The 19,492-nt window shown below is 43.2% G+C and overlaps 1 protein-coding gene across 8 annotated transcripts in view; it reads right to left on the reverse strand.

Moving 5' to 3' along the window:
• LOC131237288 (uncharacterized) overlaps positions 1 to 8,197 on the reverse strand; it is a 91,212-nt gene extending 83,015 nt beyond the window's left edge. For all 8 annotated transcript variants that reach the window (XR_009167158.1, XR_009167159.1, XR_009167156.1 and 5 more), the window contains exon 1: positions 7,936 to 8,197. Coding sequence is in view for 4 of the 8 variants with exons in the window: in XM_058234987.1 (XP_058090970.1) it covers positions 7,936 to 8,153 (218 nt within the window). In the remaining 4 variants the exon portion in view is untranslated. The remainder of the gene's footprint in view (positions 1 to 7,935) is intronic.
• Between the last annotated feature and the right edge of the window lie 11,295 nt (positions 8,198 to 19,492).

Raw genomic sequence — 19,492 nt, forward strand, 5'->3', positions numbered from 1 at the left:
AAAATCTTCAGTCACATCTTCAAATCAGCCCCTCATATCATCCACACGTAGTAAATATAACAATCCCTCATATTTAAGCACAAAATATAAAAACAAATAATCCAAAATCAGCATATGTTGGGCCCTACAGTGGGTCGGGTGCCTACATCATTCCCTCCGAGTTGAAAAGAACTCGACTCTAGCGAGTTGGACGATTTATACTAGTAGAGATATAGATCCAATTTTTGCAATTTTTTTCAGGTGATCCATATGCTTTCAAAATAAGACTTGTTCTTCCATTTTACCAAGTACTGTTTGTATTGGCATCATTGAGTACCAACGGTCTTCATCTGCAACACTTGTTCAATTTTTTCTTTATGTTTCTTAAGGAGTTGTTTGTTCATATCGGTAATAACTTCGTCTTGCACATCAAGCACCTTACCATAATATTCGGACAAATCCGCAACATTGAAGGATGCCAAGCTATCCAAGTTATCTAGTAACTCAATCACAAAACATTGTCACCCAACTTTCTCTTGATTCAACATGGTCCAATCTTCTTAGACTTGAACTTGTTGTGAGTTCCCATCGGAAACCTTTCTTTATGAACCAAGTCACCTTCTTTATATTTCTTGTTGCTACGATGTTCATCTGTAGCATCTCAGTATTTGGTTCTTCTCTCTTTAATTTCCTTCTTTTTCTTTTGTCTTTCTTCTTTTGAACTTCTTTATGCCAGTCCACAATCGGCAGCAGTTTGGCTTGTTTGGTTGGACTCGTTCGTTAATGCGCAAATTTTCAGCATGTTTGAACCGAGTGCCAAGTCAATAAGATGTTAAATGTTCCTCATAGGAGGAAGTCCATTGAGCACCAAGTCTTGATATTCACAAAGGAGCTTTTGCATGAGAGGTGGAACTTCCGATTGCTTTGCTTCTTCTTTGGCAACTAAGACAGAGACGATGTCAATCTCCTACCTTTCTAATTCAGACTTTTGTAAACTAAGTGATTTCTGACTCTCCTCTTTATCAAATTTAAGTGTTGAAAGATGTTTCATTAGGTACAAATATAATGTATGATATTAACACCATCCTTGAGGAAGAAATGGGTGTTAATGCACCATATCTCGGACCTATATTATGGTTTTTTTAACAAAATGTGGCATGCATCCATGGGGATCACCTCACACCACACCTCATCTTTATACTTAGGTCCAATAGAGGAAAATAAAGCACCTAGAGTTGATAAAAACTTCTTCCCCTCTTTAAAACCAACAAATCTTGTATGATTGTAATGATTATATTCTTTAAGGTTTAATTCTTATGAGACAATGTTCCAACCACTCCCCCTGTCTACCAAAATCATGCATATCTTCCTACTAGAAGTGCAAATGGTGTGGAATATATTGTGTCACGACTATCATCCAACATCAATCACCCGAAGTGTCGATAGGATAGTTCGTTGGATGACCAATGACTTGCCCTTATCACTAGACACATATGTTACACCTTCACCAATGTAAGCCCCATTCTCATATGCATGTTCTTCATATTTTGTGTCATCTTTAGCTTTCATTTGCATGCGATCAGGAATGCCTTCAACATATACTCCATCTACCAAATTTGCTTCAATTATGGATTGATGTTCAGGACAGTGAAAAGATAGATCTCCCGGTTGCCCACACTTAAGCACATGAAAGGACCATTGTTTTACCCCCGTCTTGGGCATACCATGCACTAGCCCCTCGTCCATAACCACCACCCCTCTAGTTGGGGTGTGGTTTCATTGTTAGATGTTGTTCCATCATCCCTCAACCCATGAAAGGCCCCATGGTTGCCTTGCATGGGAAGTGATCATGCTACACATCGTGGATGGCAATACTCATGGGGCACCAATTGTCTCCCAATTCCTCAATTAATTATCTCCTCAGCTTTTAATGCAAGTGTATATGCAACGGATATCTTAAATACATATTTGACAGCCAAATTCATTTCTAATATACAGGTTAAGACCATTAAGAGATCTTGAAATATTTTGGTCTCCATAGTCACGACACCTTGCTCATGGTGTCAATATATAGAATTCCCTGATGTATTCATTTACTAATTCATTCCCTAACTTAGATTGTGACATTTTTAATAGAAGTCAGGGGCATAAATCTCAGGTAGGAACTTCTTTTTCATCTTTTCCTAGGAATTTACTCTCCTCACCTTGACAAATTCATTCGGCTTGGAAATCGTCCCTCCATATTAATTCATGAACGAAAAACTTCATAGCCATTAAACCTTCTGATTGTCCATGATTTTCTTGTACTTGAACACCATTTCTACTTTGCTTAGCCAATCAATGAAGTTGTCAACATGCAAATAACCACAGAATTCTCAAGTTACTACCTTAATTTTAGGCTCTCTATCACGTTTCAACAATTGAAAGATTGTATTATTGGTGTCTTCATAAGTCAGGATTGGCTGCTATTTTGGTGAGGACCTTTCCCTATGTGTCCACATGCTCTAACTTTGGTCTCTGGTTCCCTCCACACCGAAGCTCTCCCACTTGATTAGTGAGATTGCCTAGCATATGCGTAAGATGATCAACTCGCTCTGTGAACGCGTGGATCAATTGGATTATATGTGAAAATTATTCCTGTGTCACCCCTTTCGAAGCAATTAGGACATTGATGCAGGACATGAAAATTGAATATGATATGCAAGATCTCAGGCTTTAGATTATACTAATTCAGAAACATTCACATAAAATTTCACATCCCACACAAAAGTTCAAACATTCAAGCAAGGGGGATCTATGCGGGTCCAGGCCTACACAAGCTAGGGCTGGATCAGTAAAATTATAAGCTAAACGATACTCAAAGGGAAGTAAAAAATCATCCACACATGCATAGCAATCAGTCCCTAATCCAAGGGATTCATTAATTCAAATTCAAAGAACCCTAGGGCAAGAAAATGGGCAAATAAATTGAAAGTAATACAATCTAGGGTTAGGGTTAGAGATAATAAGTATGAGAGGAGTAAAATAGGCGGAAATCTAAACCTAGAGATAGTCCCCGCGCGCGGGCCTGTTGCACGTGCGCAGGGGTCTGGCCGCACGTGCGAGGGGGCGCCAAACGCGGAAAGCGCCTCCTTGGCTCTGGTCAGCCAGGGGAGGGCCTCAAGATTCCCAAGTTTCGTGTCGATCGGATGCGCGGTCTGTGCGTGGTGCTCCGCCGAAGTTTCAACCCTCCTGCAGGGCCAGAATCTGAAATTCTGCTGTAAAGAGGAAAACTGTTACAATAAATGACAGATTTGAGGCGCAGATGGTGGTAGGAGATGACAAATATAGATAGTAGAGGATGGGGGTGAATCGGGATCGATGTGGTTTCGCACCGCGGTAGTTAGCCCTTCGATGAAGGGAAGGCTTCGCACCCAATTGGATTTCCACAACTCAAGAACTCAGAGGAGTAGAAAATGCAGAATTTTTATTAAGCTTCAATGGAAAAAAAAAAAAAAAAAAAAAAACCTACAAAGTGTGCCTATTTATATGAAAACCTTATACCCCAAAACTCGCGCCATGTGCGCAACCTATTACTTGGCGATGAAGTAAACAAAAATAAAAACTAATCAAAGAAATCTAAACCGTCCATGATACTCTAAATAACATTAATAAGAAAAATCTAAAATATGAGATTAATCAAACTAGTGGGTCACGATCATGAGATCCCATGATGGGTTTTACTTGACTATCGAGCACACTCCAACGAACCAAAACTCCGTCTTCTAGCTAGGAGGCCCTCTCTGGACGTCGTCATCAATCCAGATCGACGGTGGGGTCCTCCTTCTCCTTGCGTACGTGCATAAGGGGGGGCGTGTGTGTACGCGTGATGTCCCCATCAGACATGATGTGTAGTCGAAAATCACCCAACGAGCACCAGCTTTAATATCATAATGGTGCAACCCGATTATCAAGTCAATGAGCCCATGATACTCAAATCACAAAGAAATGGACAAGTACACCCATAGGAACAATTAAGTAGAGAGGGAGAAATAACCTTATTGATATTCGACTTCTTCTATTACAATACTTAAGAAAAGTCACGCTTAAAAATTTTTGAAATGCCTACCTCTTACCCCACCCCCTTTTATAGACCATAAAAACAATAACTAGGAATCTTTAGGGCTAGCTTGTTTTACTCATTACAACAATAAAGGAAACAAATAATGATTACAAATTACTTGTCTGGTGATATCAGCTACATTTTATAGCAATAATGGCACCAATTACATTATTTCGGTTATCATGGTAAAAATGTGATGATGGCAATTTTACATTTATTCAATGTCAAATCAATACCAAAATAAATTGCTGTTAGTGTTTGGATTGGAGTTTTTTTAATGATTATAAATTTATTTATTTCTCCTATTACATCGTCATTTGACCCTTGAAATATGAGCCACAATACCTGTTCAAACAAACGTGAAATAGTAATGATGGCCCATTTACGTTACTTTACCACGGACATCGATGAAACAAAAGGGCTCTTAGTGAAAATCCCCCACTATTAAATCGATCTAATCTTCCTAAGATGGCAATATGCCTAATAATCTAATCAATCTAATCTACCTAAGATGGCAACAGGCCTAATAATAGTAAAAGTAAATCTAGAAAATAATCCTTGAAATCTTCAATCATATCTTCAATTAAGCCCCCATTTCTACTACAAATAGTAAATTGCAGTTCCTAACATTTTGGCCCTAAATGTAGCAACAAAAAGTCCAAAATCAGCACATTTTGGGCCCTACAGTGGGCCATGGATGTACATTGGACCCCACCCAAGAAAAGAATGGCCAACCATCCAAAAATCACCAAGTTCATGTGGTGGCCCAAAGATGTTGGATTGGACTAATTTTTGGATCACCAACCTTTTATGATGGGGCTCATTTAATGCATGTTGGATGACATACGCACACCCTGGTGGAACCCATGCCCCGCACTTATAGAATAAGTACAAGCACTTGTAGAGGAACCAACCTCCTAAACTATCAATGAAAAGAGTGTGCGTGTGTGTGTGTGTGTGTGTGTGTGTGTGTGTAGAAAGAGTCCTCGTGCATCAGGATGTGTGGAAATAATGTTCCAATGCATCCACTTTCAACAGACCGGTCGATGGCTGACAGTCCAAATCAATGATATGTAGGTTAGATCATGCATGCAAGATGAACCGCTTTAGCCATCGAAGCTTCAAAGGACACGATGTAGGATGATATTAACTTTTGATTGGTGCATTCAAGGGGATAGTTGAGGACCAAAACTCAACTATCCAACAGGAAAAAATCTGCAGTTAGGATTATGCATTCAATGTGATTTTTGTATGACGTCCAATTCCCGCTTGTACCCAACAAAGACATGATTTCCATGATTCAGCTGTGGGTGCATTTGGGGCCTCTCTCTCTCTCTCTCTCTCGAATTTAGACATAAGTTGAGGACACACCTCTCTCCCTCCCCAACACATTCATTAGCAACTAACAAATGCCCCTTGAAAATGAATCATCATTCTCCTAATCTCCTTCAGCGAAAATAGCAATTACTTCCAAAATCAGCGATTTCCAACATATCCTCCTTTTGGGGAACAATATTAGAAGTCCAATTTAATAATTTATTCATCAAGCTTTCATTACGAAATTACTCAAATGCTAACATAATGTCCTCCCATGGCATGTCCCAACATTGAAGAAATTTTCCGTTAACCCATATGGGCCATTGCCCTATTGCTGTCAAATGAAAGGACAATGACTTTAACAACCACATCTGTGAGGTGACACTCCAACCGTATAAATAGCATCCTCTTCCTATGCAGATTGGCAAGATATCCCAGCCATGGCGGTCTTGGAACTGCCTCCAAATGGTACAACATTCTGAAATTGCTCAACAATTGTTGTTTCAATCCAATAAATTTCTTATAGTCTGAGCAAATTACTGAAATCCTTTTCAAGGTCACTTCTCTTCATTGAGGACTCACGTGCCCGCTTCCTCCCCAAGATTGATATCTAAAATCTGCCCAAGGATTTCAGATTTTCTATCCACAGCCTTGCCAAACTCCTGCTTGTACTGATCATTCATTTTCACCTTCAGAAATTGGACCCTTTTTCTGGATCTGGAATTAGAACTGCAAATATTGCTCACCCATGTTGCTCCCCCATTGCCATGCACAATGAATCACACCATTCATCATAAAGTCCCACTGGGAATGTACCATGTTGCATAAACCTTGATGATCAAAGATCTTCACCATCGAAATAAAGGATAGTCAGAAACAAGGATCTACCTTTGCATGGGGCACTAAGTATCTCTGGTCAATGGGATTTTTCCATGTGGGGCTTACAGTGATCTGAATCACAACAAGGTGAGTGCAAGGGATGTGCAACAAACAGAAACCAGTGCTTGCAAAAATATTTTGGAAATGTTGCATCACAATGAATCAAATTGGGTCCATTGACACTCAGAACCATTTGCAACTGGCTGTATACATGGTGAATCTGGATGATCCGTCTTCTAGACGCTGCAGATGAGTCTTTGATGATTTAGGCCAATCACATCATCTTATCAGTGTGGTGTTTTATTGTAGGCCAATCACATCACAGCCAACCAGATAGAGGATCTTCATTCACCTACTACGTGTTTCTGTGTTAAGAGGCAATATTCATTGAAACAGACCAGAAAGTTCCTTCTAAAAGAAACGATACTGAATCTGACAGCTCATTGCTTCAAACACACAATGATGTCACAATCTAGGTGGAACAATCATATGAAACTACTAGCACCATAAGCGATGGTACAAGTAATTGTTTTTGGAGACATGATCAATCAAAGTATTAATCCAGGCTGTCTAGCAAGTCCAGATCACACTACCTTTCAGAAAATGATGACAAGAATTTATCACCTACAAGCGCCTGCACCCCTCCTTGTGATACAGGACTTCTGCTGTTTTAGACATTTGATGCATTAATTTATTTATTTTTCTATCTACCCCATATAATGCATCCAATGGCTAAAACAGCCCCACCCTATACCACAAGGAGTGGTGCAGGTGCCATTAGGTGATCAGTTCTCAATAATGACAATACCAATATGAGGATCCAAAGCATTGGAATGTTGGCCTTTTGTGCATGACCATCCATTTTCCAAGCCACATATCCTTGTCTAACTGACAAAAGCCACTTTTCAGAGGGAAATGATGATACAGTGGTGCTGGAAGAACTGGAAAATGGTAGGCCAATCTCTCCATAGTAAACATTGCAGGGTGATGTATCAAGCAGGTCCATCCATCTACTGGGACTTATGGTGGATTGCCTATCTTTCAAAACTCACATCTATCAGACAATCCAACCATCACTTGTTCTTCAACTTCCCCAACACAAGTTAATTTTGTTTTCTACCTCCCTTTTGGAGGGAACCTGATCAGATGTCATCTGATCCATGTACCATGGTGAAATGGGTTTAGTGGCTCATCTGGCCTAGTTGAAAACCATAAGCAATCCAAGGTGACCCCACCAACTAGATGATTGCTGATGGTTGGACGTATTCTGACATAAAACAATACGCAACTCGCCCTCCAGTTGCCTATAATGGTAAATTTAGTTGCAAGTCGGTCCCGAGTCGACTCAGCTCAAGAGTCAGGAGCGACTCACGACTCGGTGAATTGGCCTCAGTCGCTCATTCCTGAGTTGAGTCATGAGTCCCACCCCCGTTGTCAATGGCGACTCACGGTGCTGAATCCGACTCGGACGACTCTTCAATCCCGCTAGTAGACTAGTAGAGGAAAAGAATCAGAGATGAGAAATGCAGAGGACTGCTGCTCGTTCCTAGAATGATCAAGACCGCTGATCTGGAAGGTCCCGCAGTAGATATGTCCGTTGAACGAGAGAGAGAGAGAGAGAGAGAGAGAGAGAGAGAGAGAGAGAGAAGGAAGATTACGAGGTGACGTGGACGTCGCGGACCTCACGGCCGTGGGATTTGTAGGTCTTGATTTGAATGCCGCGGTGGGGATTCCAGAGACGGAGGGTTCGGTCTTTGCCGCAGCTGAGGCAGTAGTTGCCGTCGCTGTTGAAGCGGGTGGCCAGAACGGCTCCCTCATGCCCTCGGAGCACGTTAGCCTCCTTCCTGGGTAACTCTTCGCCTGTTCCACTCTTCATCTTCCTTTTTTTTTTTTCTCTTTTTTGTCTTTTTTTTCTTTTTCTTTTGCACGAACTCGTGGGCTTCGCCGGGCTCGGTTCTACGGATAGACTGCTTCGGTGTAAATGGTTTCCCCAAGCTGGTCGAGGTCTTCCATATGGGAGCGGATTAGCTGTTACCCCCGTACCGCGTAGTGGGTGTTACCTCCGTCCATTTTTACATATTATTTAAGGACGTCATCGCAGGACTTGCGCAATCCAAATCTATGGTGTACCACACCACTGGAAAAAGCGAGGTGAACGACTATTAAAATATATTTTTTAGGCCCCAAAAGTTTTGGATTAAGTTAATATATGTACTTTCACTTCATCAAATTCTGGTTGACCTTATCAAGGGGTTGGATGGAAAATAAACATTATAAATATGTTTATAGTGGGGCTGGGGAAGTTTTTAATGGTGAGTGTTCAATCATCATTGTTACTTGTGGTATGGTCCACCTTAGATTTTTGGATATGGTTAAAGTTTGGGATCTTGTTATAAGATAGCCTGGAAAAATGGATGGATGGATATACAACATATCATCGAGGTGGGCACTATGATAAGGGTAACACCTACTAAGTTGTTACTCAGGTAACACTTAATCAGTGCCCCTTTCATAGGATGCAAATTGCATGCTGACACGGTCAAAAGTGGGGTCCCCACTTAACGTGCTATATAGACCCATGACTATGTATGTGTTTTATCCTGGCCATCTAAGCATTTTTTTTATCATTCTTTTGGGGCAGCATGAGTCTAAAAATAAAGTAGATCTAAATCTTAGATGAACTACATTATTGAAATGCATAGAATAGTCTACCATGACGCATATGGAAGCTTAGTTGAGTTATAAATTTACAGTTAAATCCTAGAAAGTGTTAAATAGAACCACTTAAAAATTCTACAATAAAAACTCAATTTGCATAATTAAACAATTTACCAATTAAGTTAATAAGGTAATTAAAGCTTAAGGCTTTCAAGCTAAAGTGAGTCAAATCATGTAGACTACAAATGATATATCAATCAAACACCTAGTATATAAGAGACAATGAACTTATGTGTGTTTAACAAGTTAAGTACCTATCATACAATCCAATTCATGCATTCAAATAATTCAATTAATCAATTACGTAAGCATTATAGAAATATACACAATTCACAATCGCAAAGACAAGCATATAAGTGGTTCGTTTTCCTTACTCCATTCCCGAATGACGTACTCTCTTTGAGTGTACCGGTATTCATTATCTTAAGAGTTTTAATAGATTCACCCCTAACCTTTACAATCGTACACTCCCCACCCAAACCCTACACAAGGACTTGCAAATGTACACTCCCGTCGGAGGCCTACATAAGGACTTAACACATGTACACTCCCGTCAGAGGCTTACACAAAGGCTTACACACGTATTCACCTGTATCAGTGGTGATACGGTTCTACACAAGAACTTACACGAATTTGGGTTACAAACTCTATACTCAATCCTACACGAGAGAAGAGTATGTAAACTCTTACAATTGGCAACTTACTTGTCAGATCGAGCTCCTTTGTAGTGTATTCTTGAGATGCTTTATCAATACTTTCCTGTACTTTAATCAACTTCTCTTCTGCTCTCCCATTCTTTGAAGTCAGCCTTCTTCCACTTCCTCGGATCGGCTACCTTGCACTTAATGTTCCAATAAGGCTACCAAGATAATGGGAGTAGTTTGGTTGAATTTCGTATAACTAAAAGTTTAGTTGGTTTTCAAATGGGGATTCACCTAGATGAGCATTCTAGAGGTTTGAAAGACAAAGGGTTTACCAATTGGATTAGTGTCTATCCTCTAAGGAATGTAAGGAAACAAGATCATCTTCATAAGGAGCTTGGAATGCTGATGAGAGTGATTAAACACATGTAAGATGACTTGGATCCTTTTGGGTGAGAGCCTATAAGTGAGCTTGGAATGCTCATGAGAGTGATTAAACATATGTAAGATGACTTGGATCCTTTTAGGTGAGAGCCTAAAAGTGTTGGGAATTATTGGACACACTAAGGCTTCTAACTCGCTCGAAAATCATCTCTCGATAAAGATCCGTTTGTAAAATATATAGAGAAAAAGCTCCAACATGTCTCTAATAATGGCTAGCCTCAATCGATCGATCGAGGGCCTTTGATCGATCAAGCATCCCTTCAATGGGATCGAGAAAATCCAGAATATAGGCATTTTGGTTGCTAAACATTTTTTACCACCTTTAATCGATCGAACCCTGATCTTCAATCAACCGAAGGTTTGAACAAGATGCATCAATGGTCTATCTATGGGATCAAGCTTCACTCGAAATTTGTTGTTTTGGGTTAGAATTTTTTACAACAGCTTTACACCTCTTTTAACCCTACTTATCCTGTTCTAATTTGGCTCATAAGGTTATGTGATGATCAATCAAGGTTTACCTATAAAGGTTGGGATCATCTAGAGGCTAATGTTGTTTTGGTCTAAGGTTGGGGTCACCAAGGCACCTCATTTACCTGTTTTTCACTCCTTAATGCTATATGTCATCTTATGTCTTCGGTCTTCAGCTTCCAAGCGCTCAACCGACTACATGACACACATACTCACATGATTAACAAAACGGGTGCACAAATTAGTGCACTAACAACTATGTGGAAGCAGTGGTGATTAAACACTCACTATTAAAATCTTCCTAGGGCCAATTGTAAATTTATTTGGATCACATGGACCTGGGTGAAGGGAAAACACAAATATTAGCATGATCCAAAACTTTTGTACCCCAACGAGTTTTTAACGGTGGGTGTTCAATCGTCGTTGTTTCCTATGGAGTGGTCCACCTGAGATTTTGATTTGCCTCATTTTTTATTATTGCCCTAATATGATATGAAAAAATTAATGGACAACCTAGATAACATACATACATCACAGTGGGGCCCACAAAGCACTGTCCATTAGCGTCAATAGGCAATAGGTACCCATTCATATTACCTTCCTCTCATAACTAATTATGTGCATGTGTGTGCATGTGATCACCTACAGCTATAGTTGTACACAAGTCGAACCGAGTCTAACTTACACAACTTAGCTTGATTTGGCCAACAGCCTATCCCAGCTCTAGTTTGGCTCGACTCGGTCCTCGAGCCTGACTGGCCAGCTTGGCTAGATTTGGTTAGCAACTTAAGCCAAGTTCAAGCTCGAGCTTTCAAGTTGAGTTCAAGTTTGAGCTTTTGAGTCAAGCATTTTCTTTTTTAGTATTTGTTATGGATAAATATGGTCCGACTTCAAGGTCAGCTCGGGCTGACAAGCGCATGACTCTGCACCATCTCACTCAGAGAGGTTAGACTTCATAGCCCCAAGCATGGTCCTCAGCGGTATGCACTTCCGAGCCCTCATCTATGTACCTCACAAGGATTGTCCTGGAGCCCCCAGTCATAATAGACTCAGGGGGTTGATTAGCCCGACAAAGTCAAGGGAAAGCTCGTCAAGAACAGAAGGAACCGACAGGAGGACAAATACTCCCATTTGCTCGGATTAGCCAACGAACCAAGTGAACGGGGGCTCGGCTAATGCCAACTAGTGCGAAAGTTCCGAGTTCTTCATAACGATCCCCAACCAACCAACCGACTGGCTGGTTCAGCTTGGCTTCAGCGTAAATAATCGAGGACTTAGTTTAGGTCGGTCCCAACCGTCTATAGTAACTGTCGACACCCATCACTCGCGCATAACTATCCGCCACATGATTCTAGCATAACCGTCAACGTTCATCACTCACGCACAACTCGCGTAATGGCCAAGATCGTGCCTAATATCATGGGCTACCATGTCCTACCCGCACTATAAATCGAGGACCCGTCTGCACGAAAAGGTATGCAAAATCTCTCACCCAAAACCCTCAACACGTTCAGGCCCGGATTCCTAGCCTGACTTTGGCATCGGAGGGTCCCCTGTACTATCCACGATCTCTTGTGTTTTCCTCCCGTGCAGGTGCTTGGAGGTCTAAAGAGGGCGGTCCAAATTCCTACATCAACATTTTGGCGCCGTTTGTGAGAATGACATCAAAGTCGTTCCTACTTTACCAGAAAACCACATTGGCAAAAGGAAGAAGAAAGCTCCTCCCACCATTGCTGCTGCCAGCCCCGAGCTTGCAGGGCAGCCTGGTCATCGGGACTCGTCTTCCCAACTCCAGGCTAAGTTTGCACCTATAGGCCCGGCGCAACGATCTTGAAACCGAGGAGGTTGTTTGTAAGGCCCGTATCCTAGCTCGTACTGTTCCGTTGGCTTTTGCGGTCCTCTCGGTCGAATTTCGGCCACTCGCGATCTGTAATCGGCAGTTGCGTGTGACCCTAAGTCATATCCGATTTTCCAGAGTCGGCTCGACCCAAGACCTATACCCTTGCGATCGCGTCGTCGCCGCGGTTCCGACGCCGCATCTCGCTTGCCGATGCGATACCCGTGCCAGGAAGTGTGGGCGCGCGTTCAGTTCGAGGAAAACACCGCAAGTTACAAATTTCAAGAGAATCTATCAAATCCATCACATCAATCACATCACTTGTCAAACTTACACCCATCACTCAACCCATTACTCTCTCTATGCCCAAGTACAAAAGCAACCCCAAAAAGTTAACAAGCACCTCACCTCACCCATCACTCACATCTCATCCTCTCTCTCTCTCTCTCATTTCTCCATTTTCAAGCAAGCTCCCAAGAGCAACCGACTATGATTTTCTAAGGTGAGGAAAAAGTCATGTGTGGCCCACCTCCCTACCACCCAATCCAACCGTCCAATCTTCATCATTCTCCGTCAAAGTTGAAGCCGAGGAGCTTAGCTTGCCATTGATCCAAGAAGAAGCGAAAGAGGTGGGTGATTTTCTTAATTGATTTGTGATTTGAGGGCCCACATATGTGGGACCCATCTTGATGTATGTGTTGAGTCAAAGAGGGACCCATAGTGGTGGGGTCCCTCCACCATCTGATTCCTCCCTCTTTCTCTCTCCTTCTCTCTCTTCTTTTTCATATGATGGCCCACCTTGATGTTTGATCTACACCGTCCACAAAGGGACATTGGGGCCCTGATGTGGAGGCCGCTCAGTGGGACGTGATCATTGACCCCCCACCTTGATGTATGCGTAATACACCCTCATCGTCCATCTGCTGGACCACCAGCTGCATAGCTGTATGGGCGACAGCAGGAGGTACGTGTTATATCCTGTCCTTCCATTCAGAGAGATCACTGCAGGGCTAGCCCGCTGGACAGATCCATCGTCCAGTAGGTGTGGGACCACCCAGATGTATTTGTTTTACGTCTCCACCGTCCATCTATGTATAGGTGGAAGTCCTCTTGATGAGTGTTGTCCACGTGGACACCACAGGATGCATGCACCTTATGTTCTCACCGTCCAGCTCTCTGGACGGTGGAATCCACCGTAATGTTGTATTTTATCCTCACCGTGGGATCCTCCATGATGCGTGTACGTCATCCATGCCGTACCTTCATGAACCCACTTGATATGTATAGATCCTGGCAGTTTATCTGCTAGGTCCCGTGCAACGGTCAGCTGCTGCTGCCCTGCACGTCACCAAGCTTTGGAGCCGCTGATGTATGAGTTTATATCAACGCCGTCCATCCCAACGTCCAGCGTCTGGACGCTGGACATGCTGGATGGTTTTAGATATTGTATATGGTAATATAATATAATATTATATATATGTAATCTACCTTTTATATCATGTGGTGGTGGTCCCACGTGGGACCCACCTTGATATGGGCAACGGATTGGTCGGTGTACACCACACCAGTAAATTGCTGGTGGAATTGACGCCAACAGGTTCTGTGGGTCCCACGGGATGTACATGTTACGTCCAAGCCATCCAGATGGTGGGACCCGCCGCTGGACTTATGTCAGCAGCTTCTGTGGGTCCCACGTGATGTATTTGTTTCATCCACACCGTCCAAATCATCAAGACGGTGCTGGACTCAATGGACAGTGCTATGTGGAGCCCACCTTGATTTCTTCGACCGTCTACAAGCTCTGAGGGTCCCACCATCAATATATGTCTTATCTATACCGTCCATTCATCTGGACGTGTATCCAGACCGTCCGTCTATTTTCCTAGTGGGCCACACGTGTGGACCCCACCTGAGTTATGCATTACATCCAAACTTGTATATACATTTGATGAGTTCGTCTCACGGCTTGAAATAAAAAAATTAAAAAAAAATAAAAATAATAAAAATAAAGCAGATTCAATGCTATGGTGGGCCACGTATGTGGACCTCACCTTGATGTATGTTATTCATCCAACTCGTCCATCCACCTGACGCACTAGCCACCCCACCATTCGATGCATGTGTTGCATCTACACTGCCCATCGATGGGCCCCACGACACCAACAATCCTGTGGGGCCCGCTGGTGTATGTGATACATCTAAACCGTTCATCCATTTGGCTAGCTCAAGGCTGGAGACTGAAAATAAGACAGATCTAGTGTCAAGTGGACCACACTACCAAAAGAGTGGGATTGAACATCTACCGTTGAAATCCTTTGGTTCCAGAAGTTTTGGACCAATGTGATATTGTTTCCTCTCAGTTCGGGTCCCTGTGACCTCGTGAACAGACTGGATGGAAAATACGTGTTATGAGGGCCCATGTAAAATTTTGTACAGTGGAAATCACTGTCTCCACTGCTATTTGTGATGTGGTCCAACTGACCTTTTGATCACTCTCACCACCGTGATTTGTGGTATGATCCAGATGATCTTTTGATATGATTCATTATCCAGATAATGCTCTAAAATGATCTCCATAGATGGATGAATGGTGTAGTTGTTGTGGCCATTTGATAGGGCCCTGATGTGATGTATTTGGAGCCCATTTGGAAGGGCCCGATTGATGTATGAGACCCTTGTGTAAGGCCCATTGAGACTTGTCGTGGCCCATTATGATGTGAATTGGCCCATTATTGAGGCCCATTGTGATGTCTTTCCGGTCCATGTGGTGCGGCCCGTTGGTGTGGCACATTTGATGTATGTTAGGCCCATTAGTGCGGCCCATATCATGTGGCCCACCGTGATGTGTTCGTAACCTTTGGTGAGGCCCATGATGATGCATATCAAGTCCTTGTGTGAGGTCGTGGGCCCACTGTATGTTCGGCCCTATGTGGGCCACTCCTTCGGAGCAGTGTTAGTTAAATGTCCACATTGATGGGCAATGATGGTTGAAGGTTCACATTGTGACTTTCCCTTGGGTCTTGTTAGGCCCATTCTCATCGATCCCGATTGTCGTGACCGATTTGCCGATTTTGATTATCGATCGATTCGATTGTCGTGACCGATTTGCCGATTTTGATTATCGATTGATCCGATTGTCGTGACCGATTTGCCGACTCTGATTATTGATCGATCCTGATTCTCGTGACCGATTTGCCGACTCTGATTATCGATTGATCCGATTCTCGTGATCGATTTGTCGATTCTGATTATCGATCGATTCGATTCTCGTGACCGATTTGCCGACTCTGATTATCGATCGATCCGATTCTCGTGACCGATTTGCCGACTCTGATTATCGATCGATCCGATTCTCGTGACCGATTTGCTGACTCTGATTATCGATCGATCCGATTGTCGTGACCGATTTGCCGACTCTGATTATCGATCGATCCGATTGTCGTGACCGATTTGCCGACTCTGATTATCGATTGATCCGATTGTCGTGATCGATTTGCCGACTCTGATTATCGATCGATGTCGATTGTCGTGATCGATTTGTCGACTCTGATTATCGATCGATCTGATTGTCGTGACCGATTTGCCGATTCTGATTATCCATCGATCCGATTGTCGTGACCGATTTGCCGACTCTGATTATCGATCGATCTGATTGTCGTGACTGATTTGCCGACTCTGATTATCGATTGACCCGATTGTCGATTTGCCGACTCTAATTATTGATCGACCCCGATTGTCGTGGCCGATTGCCGATTCCGATTGACGTGACTGATTTACCGATTCTGATTATCGATCGATTCCGATTGTCGTGACCGATTGCCGATTTCGATTGACGTGACTGATTTACCGATTCTGATTATCGATCGATTCAGATTGTCCTGACCGATTGCCGATTCCGATTGATGCGACCGATTTGTCGATTCCGATTATCGATTGATTCCTATTGTCGTGACCGATTGCCGATTCTAATTTGTCGAGGCCGATTGTATAGACCGATTCCGATTGTCGAGACCGAGTGTCGAGGCCGATTCCGAGTGTCGATTATGCTCATTGAGTGAGGCCCATGGTGTCGTATATCAGGCCCTTTGTGGGACCATGGGTCCACTATATGTTGAGGCTCTATGTGGACCACTCCTTGAGGGTAATGTTGGATGAATGTCCACATTGATGGGTGATATGTTAGGCCCATATGAAAGGCCAATCGTGATATGTATTATGCTCTTGAGTGACGCCCATGGTAGTGAGGGGGTTGTAAGCTCGGCTGAGTTTGACCATGGGTCCACTATATTCATTAGGCTCTATGTTATGAGGTCACTCCATAGGCGGTAATGTTGGTTAAATCTCACATGAGCGCACGATATGCGTGGGATTGATGCATGGGTGATTGTGTCATGCATCTTGCATTGTGTGCCCTAGCACATCAGTTGTAGCCATCCACGCATATCGTGGATGCCCATACGGCATCATCTCGAAAATGTTTGTTATGAGATGTGATTGACTATAGCATATTTCATTAGGGTGAAAGTCCCTATGAGACTCCTCTATAGGTTCCAAAGGTTATCTCACATGACGCGCCGAGTGGATGCATGAGCGCATGAGGGTCGCATGACCGAATTGTATGACTCATGCATCTCCCACTGTCGTGGTCCCTGCGACATCGGGGTTGTACGCCTCCACTGCCGAGATGTGAGAGGGCAATGCTAGGTGACCGAAAACCGCTCAGGAATGGGGTCCGCTATAGATATTCGCCCGATATGGTGATAATGAGGTCCCTAAACCACTTATCTTGTTGCACGTGATGGTTGCGTCCAATCGTTGAGTGTAATAGACCTGATTTCAGGTAATGCATGATATGTGGACTTATTGAGGAGTTATTCATTCATTCATTCCTTCACTATCCACTCGGTGCGTGGTCGGTAAATATTTAGGGGGTACTGTACCTTCACATGACCAGATTTCGAGTTGAGGGGACTAATCGAGATTAGGAGTTTACCACATTGAGTCCGACTATCCAAATTTAGGAATGGGTCCGGTATTGGATAGAAGTCCTGTGGTGGAGCCCGATAGTCGCGATTACGATAATGAGGTCATCTCCGACTTCACACTCTTGATGGTCATCATGATGGCGGCACGTATTGAGTGTACATTAGACCGCGACTGCATTTCGGAGTTACTATGTTTACGCATTTATATGGACTTATTGAGACTTAGCAGTATTTACATTCATTGCATTGTACCCTTGGTATCGATATTTGGCTCTCTTTAACTCCTCATTTATATGGCTGATCCGAATTGCGTACTTTGATTACTCGTATGACTCCTGGACTTGTTAGTATATTCGCTTACTCTAATATCGTATCTTGTCGATTTCTATTTATCCCATTGTCGATTTATGGCATTGTATTGCATACTTGGCACTACGTGTGTCGCACACATATTCACCACCCTCTAAGCTTTTAGTTTATGCACGATAGATGCGTGTTGGTGATGGGTCGCACCGGCGTTGAGCTTGGAGCGTGCGTTGTCTTGCGAGCTTTGACTTACGTACTATCATCCCGTACTTCACACTTCAACATTGTATGGTCAATCAATTATATTACGTGGATATGTACATGATGATCGTTGACCTTTATGCATTTGAGGTATACTATGTGGTTATGCATTCTATATGAGCACTAAATGTACGTTAGGAAATTCTACATATTGTATGAATCGAGTTATCTATGCTATTATATGGTGAGAAAAAATTCTTTCAACTGAAGAGTAGAAAGAGCTCATTAAAAAGATGAACACTCCCCTTAACAAATTGTCTAATAGATTTTATAGGTAGCGGAATAGATAATTAAATTTCAAGCCAAACACTGTCAATGTATAATTGAGCTCGGCCAAATGAGGCAAATGCTAGAAAGACAACTCCCCCTCCCTAATCAGGAAGCCATCGTTCAACAACTGCTGAGGACTCTGTGCCAGCGAATTCTCGGAAAGACATGTCCCATGACATATCCGCCCAAGCGCGATCTCATGTTTCGGGGACCTCCTTGCTGGCGCTTTTCAATCTACATCACGAACTGGAAAAGAGGAGGCGCGGGAAAGTACCTGAGGTAGACCTGGCCCCTGAAGTTGTTGCTGAGAACAAAGATCCCTAGGAAGTTTAGCTCGATGAGCTACAAGGTCAGATCGGCGTCATGTGCCAAGCTTATTGAGCGCAAGCCCCGACTTCAATAGACATAATGATGGAAGAAATGGAGCCACCCTTCACCGACGACATCATGAGCTCTGCTCTGCCCACAAGGTTCCGAATGTCACCCATTACCCCATACTTGGGTTATGGGGACCTTATAAACATTTGGAATCCTACAAGGCATGGATGAGCTCCAGTCGGCATCTAAGTCTATCATGTGTCATGCCTTTTCCTTGAAGAATCAGGTCGAAATGTTGGCCAACGAGCTCGGCCAAATGAGGCAAATGCTAGAAAGACAACTCCCCCTCCCTAATCAGGAAGCCATCGTTCAACAACTGCTGAGGACTCTGTGCCAGCGAATTCTCGGAAAGACATGTCCCATGACATATCCGCCCAAGCGCGATCTCATGTTTCGGGGACCTCCTTGCTGGCGCTTTTCAATCTACATCACGAACTGGAAAAGAGGAGGCGCGGGAAAGTACCTGAGGTAGACCTGGCCCCTGAAGTTGTTGCTGAGAACAAAGATCCCTAGGAAGTTTAGCTCGATGAGCTACAAGGTCAGATCGGCGTCATGTGCCAAGCTTATTGAGCGCAAGCCCCGACTTCAATAGACATAATGATGGAAGAAATGGAGCCACCCTTCACCGACGACATCATGAGCTCTGCTCTGCCCACAAGGTTCCGAATGTCACCCATTACCCCATACTTGGGTTATGGGGACCTTATAAACATTTGGAATCCTACAAGGCATGGATGAGCTCCAGTCGGCATCTAAGTCTATCATGTGTCATGCCTTTTCCTTAACTTTGACAAGAGCTACACGGAGCTGGTACAAACAACTGAAGCTGAAGTTGATCGGTTCCGTCGCCAACCTCGGCAAAGTGTTCTTGACACAATTTATTGTGGGGAAAGAATAAAGAAAA

Source organism: Magnolia sinica, chromosome 2 (assembly GCF_029962835.1).
Source record: "Magnolia sinica isolate HGM2019 chromosome 2, MsV1, whole genome shotgun sequence".
NCBI classification, from domain to species: domain Eukaryota; kingdom Viridiplantae; phylum Streptophyta; class Magnoliopsida; order Magnoliales; family Magnoliaceae; genus Magnolia; species Magnolia sinica.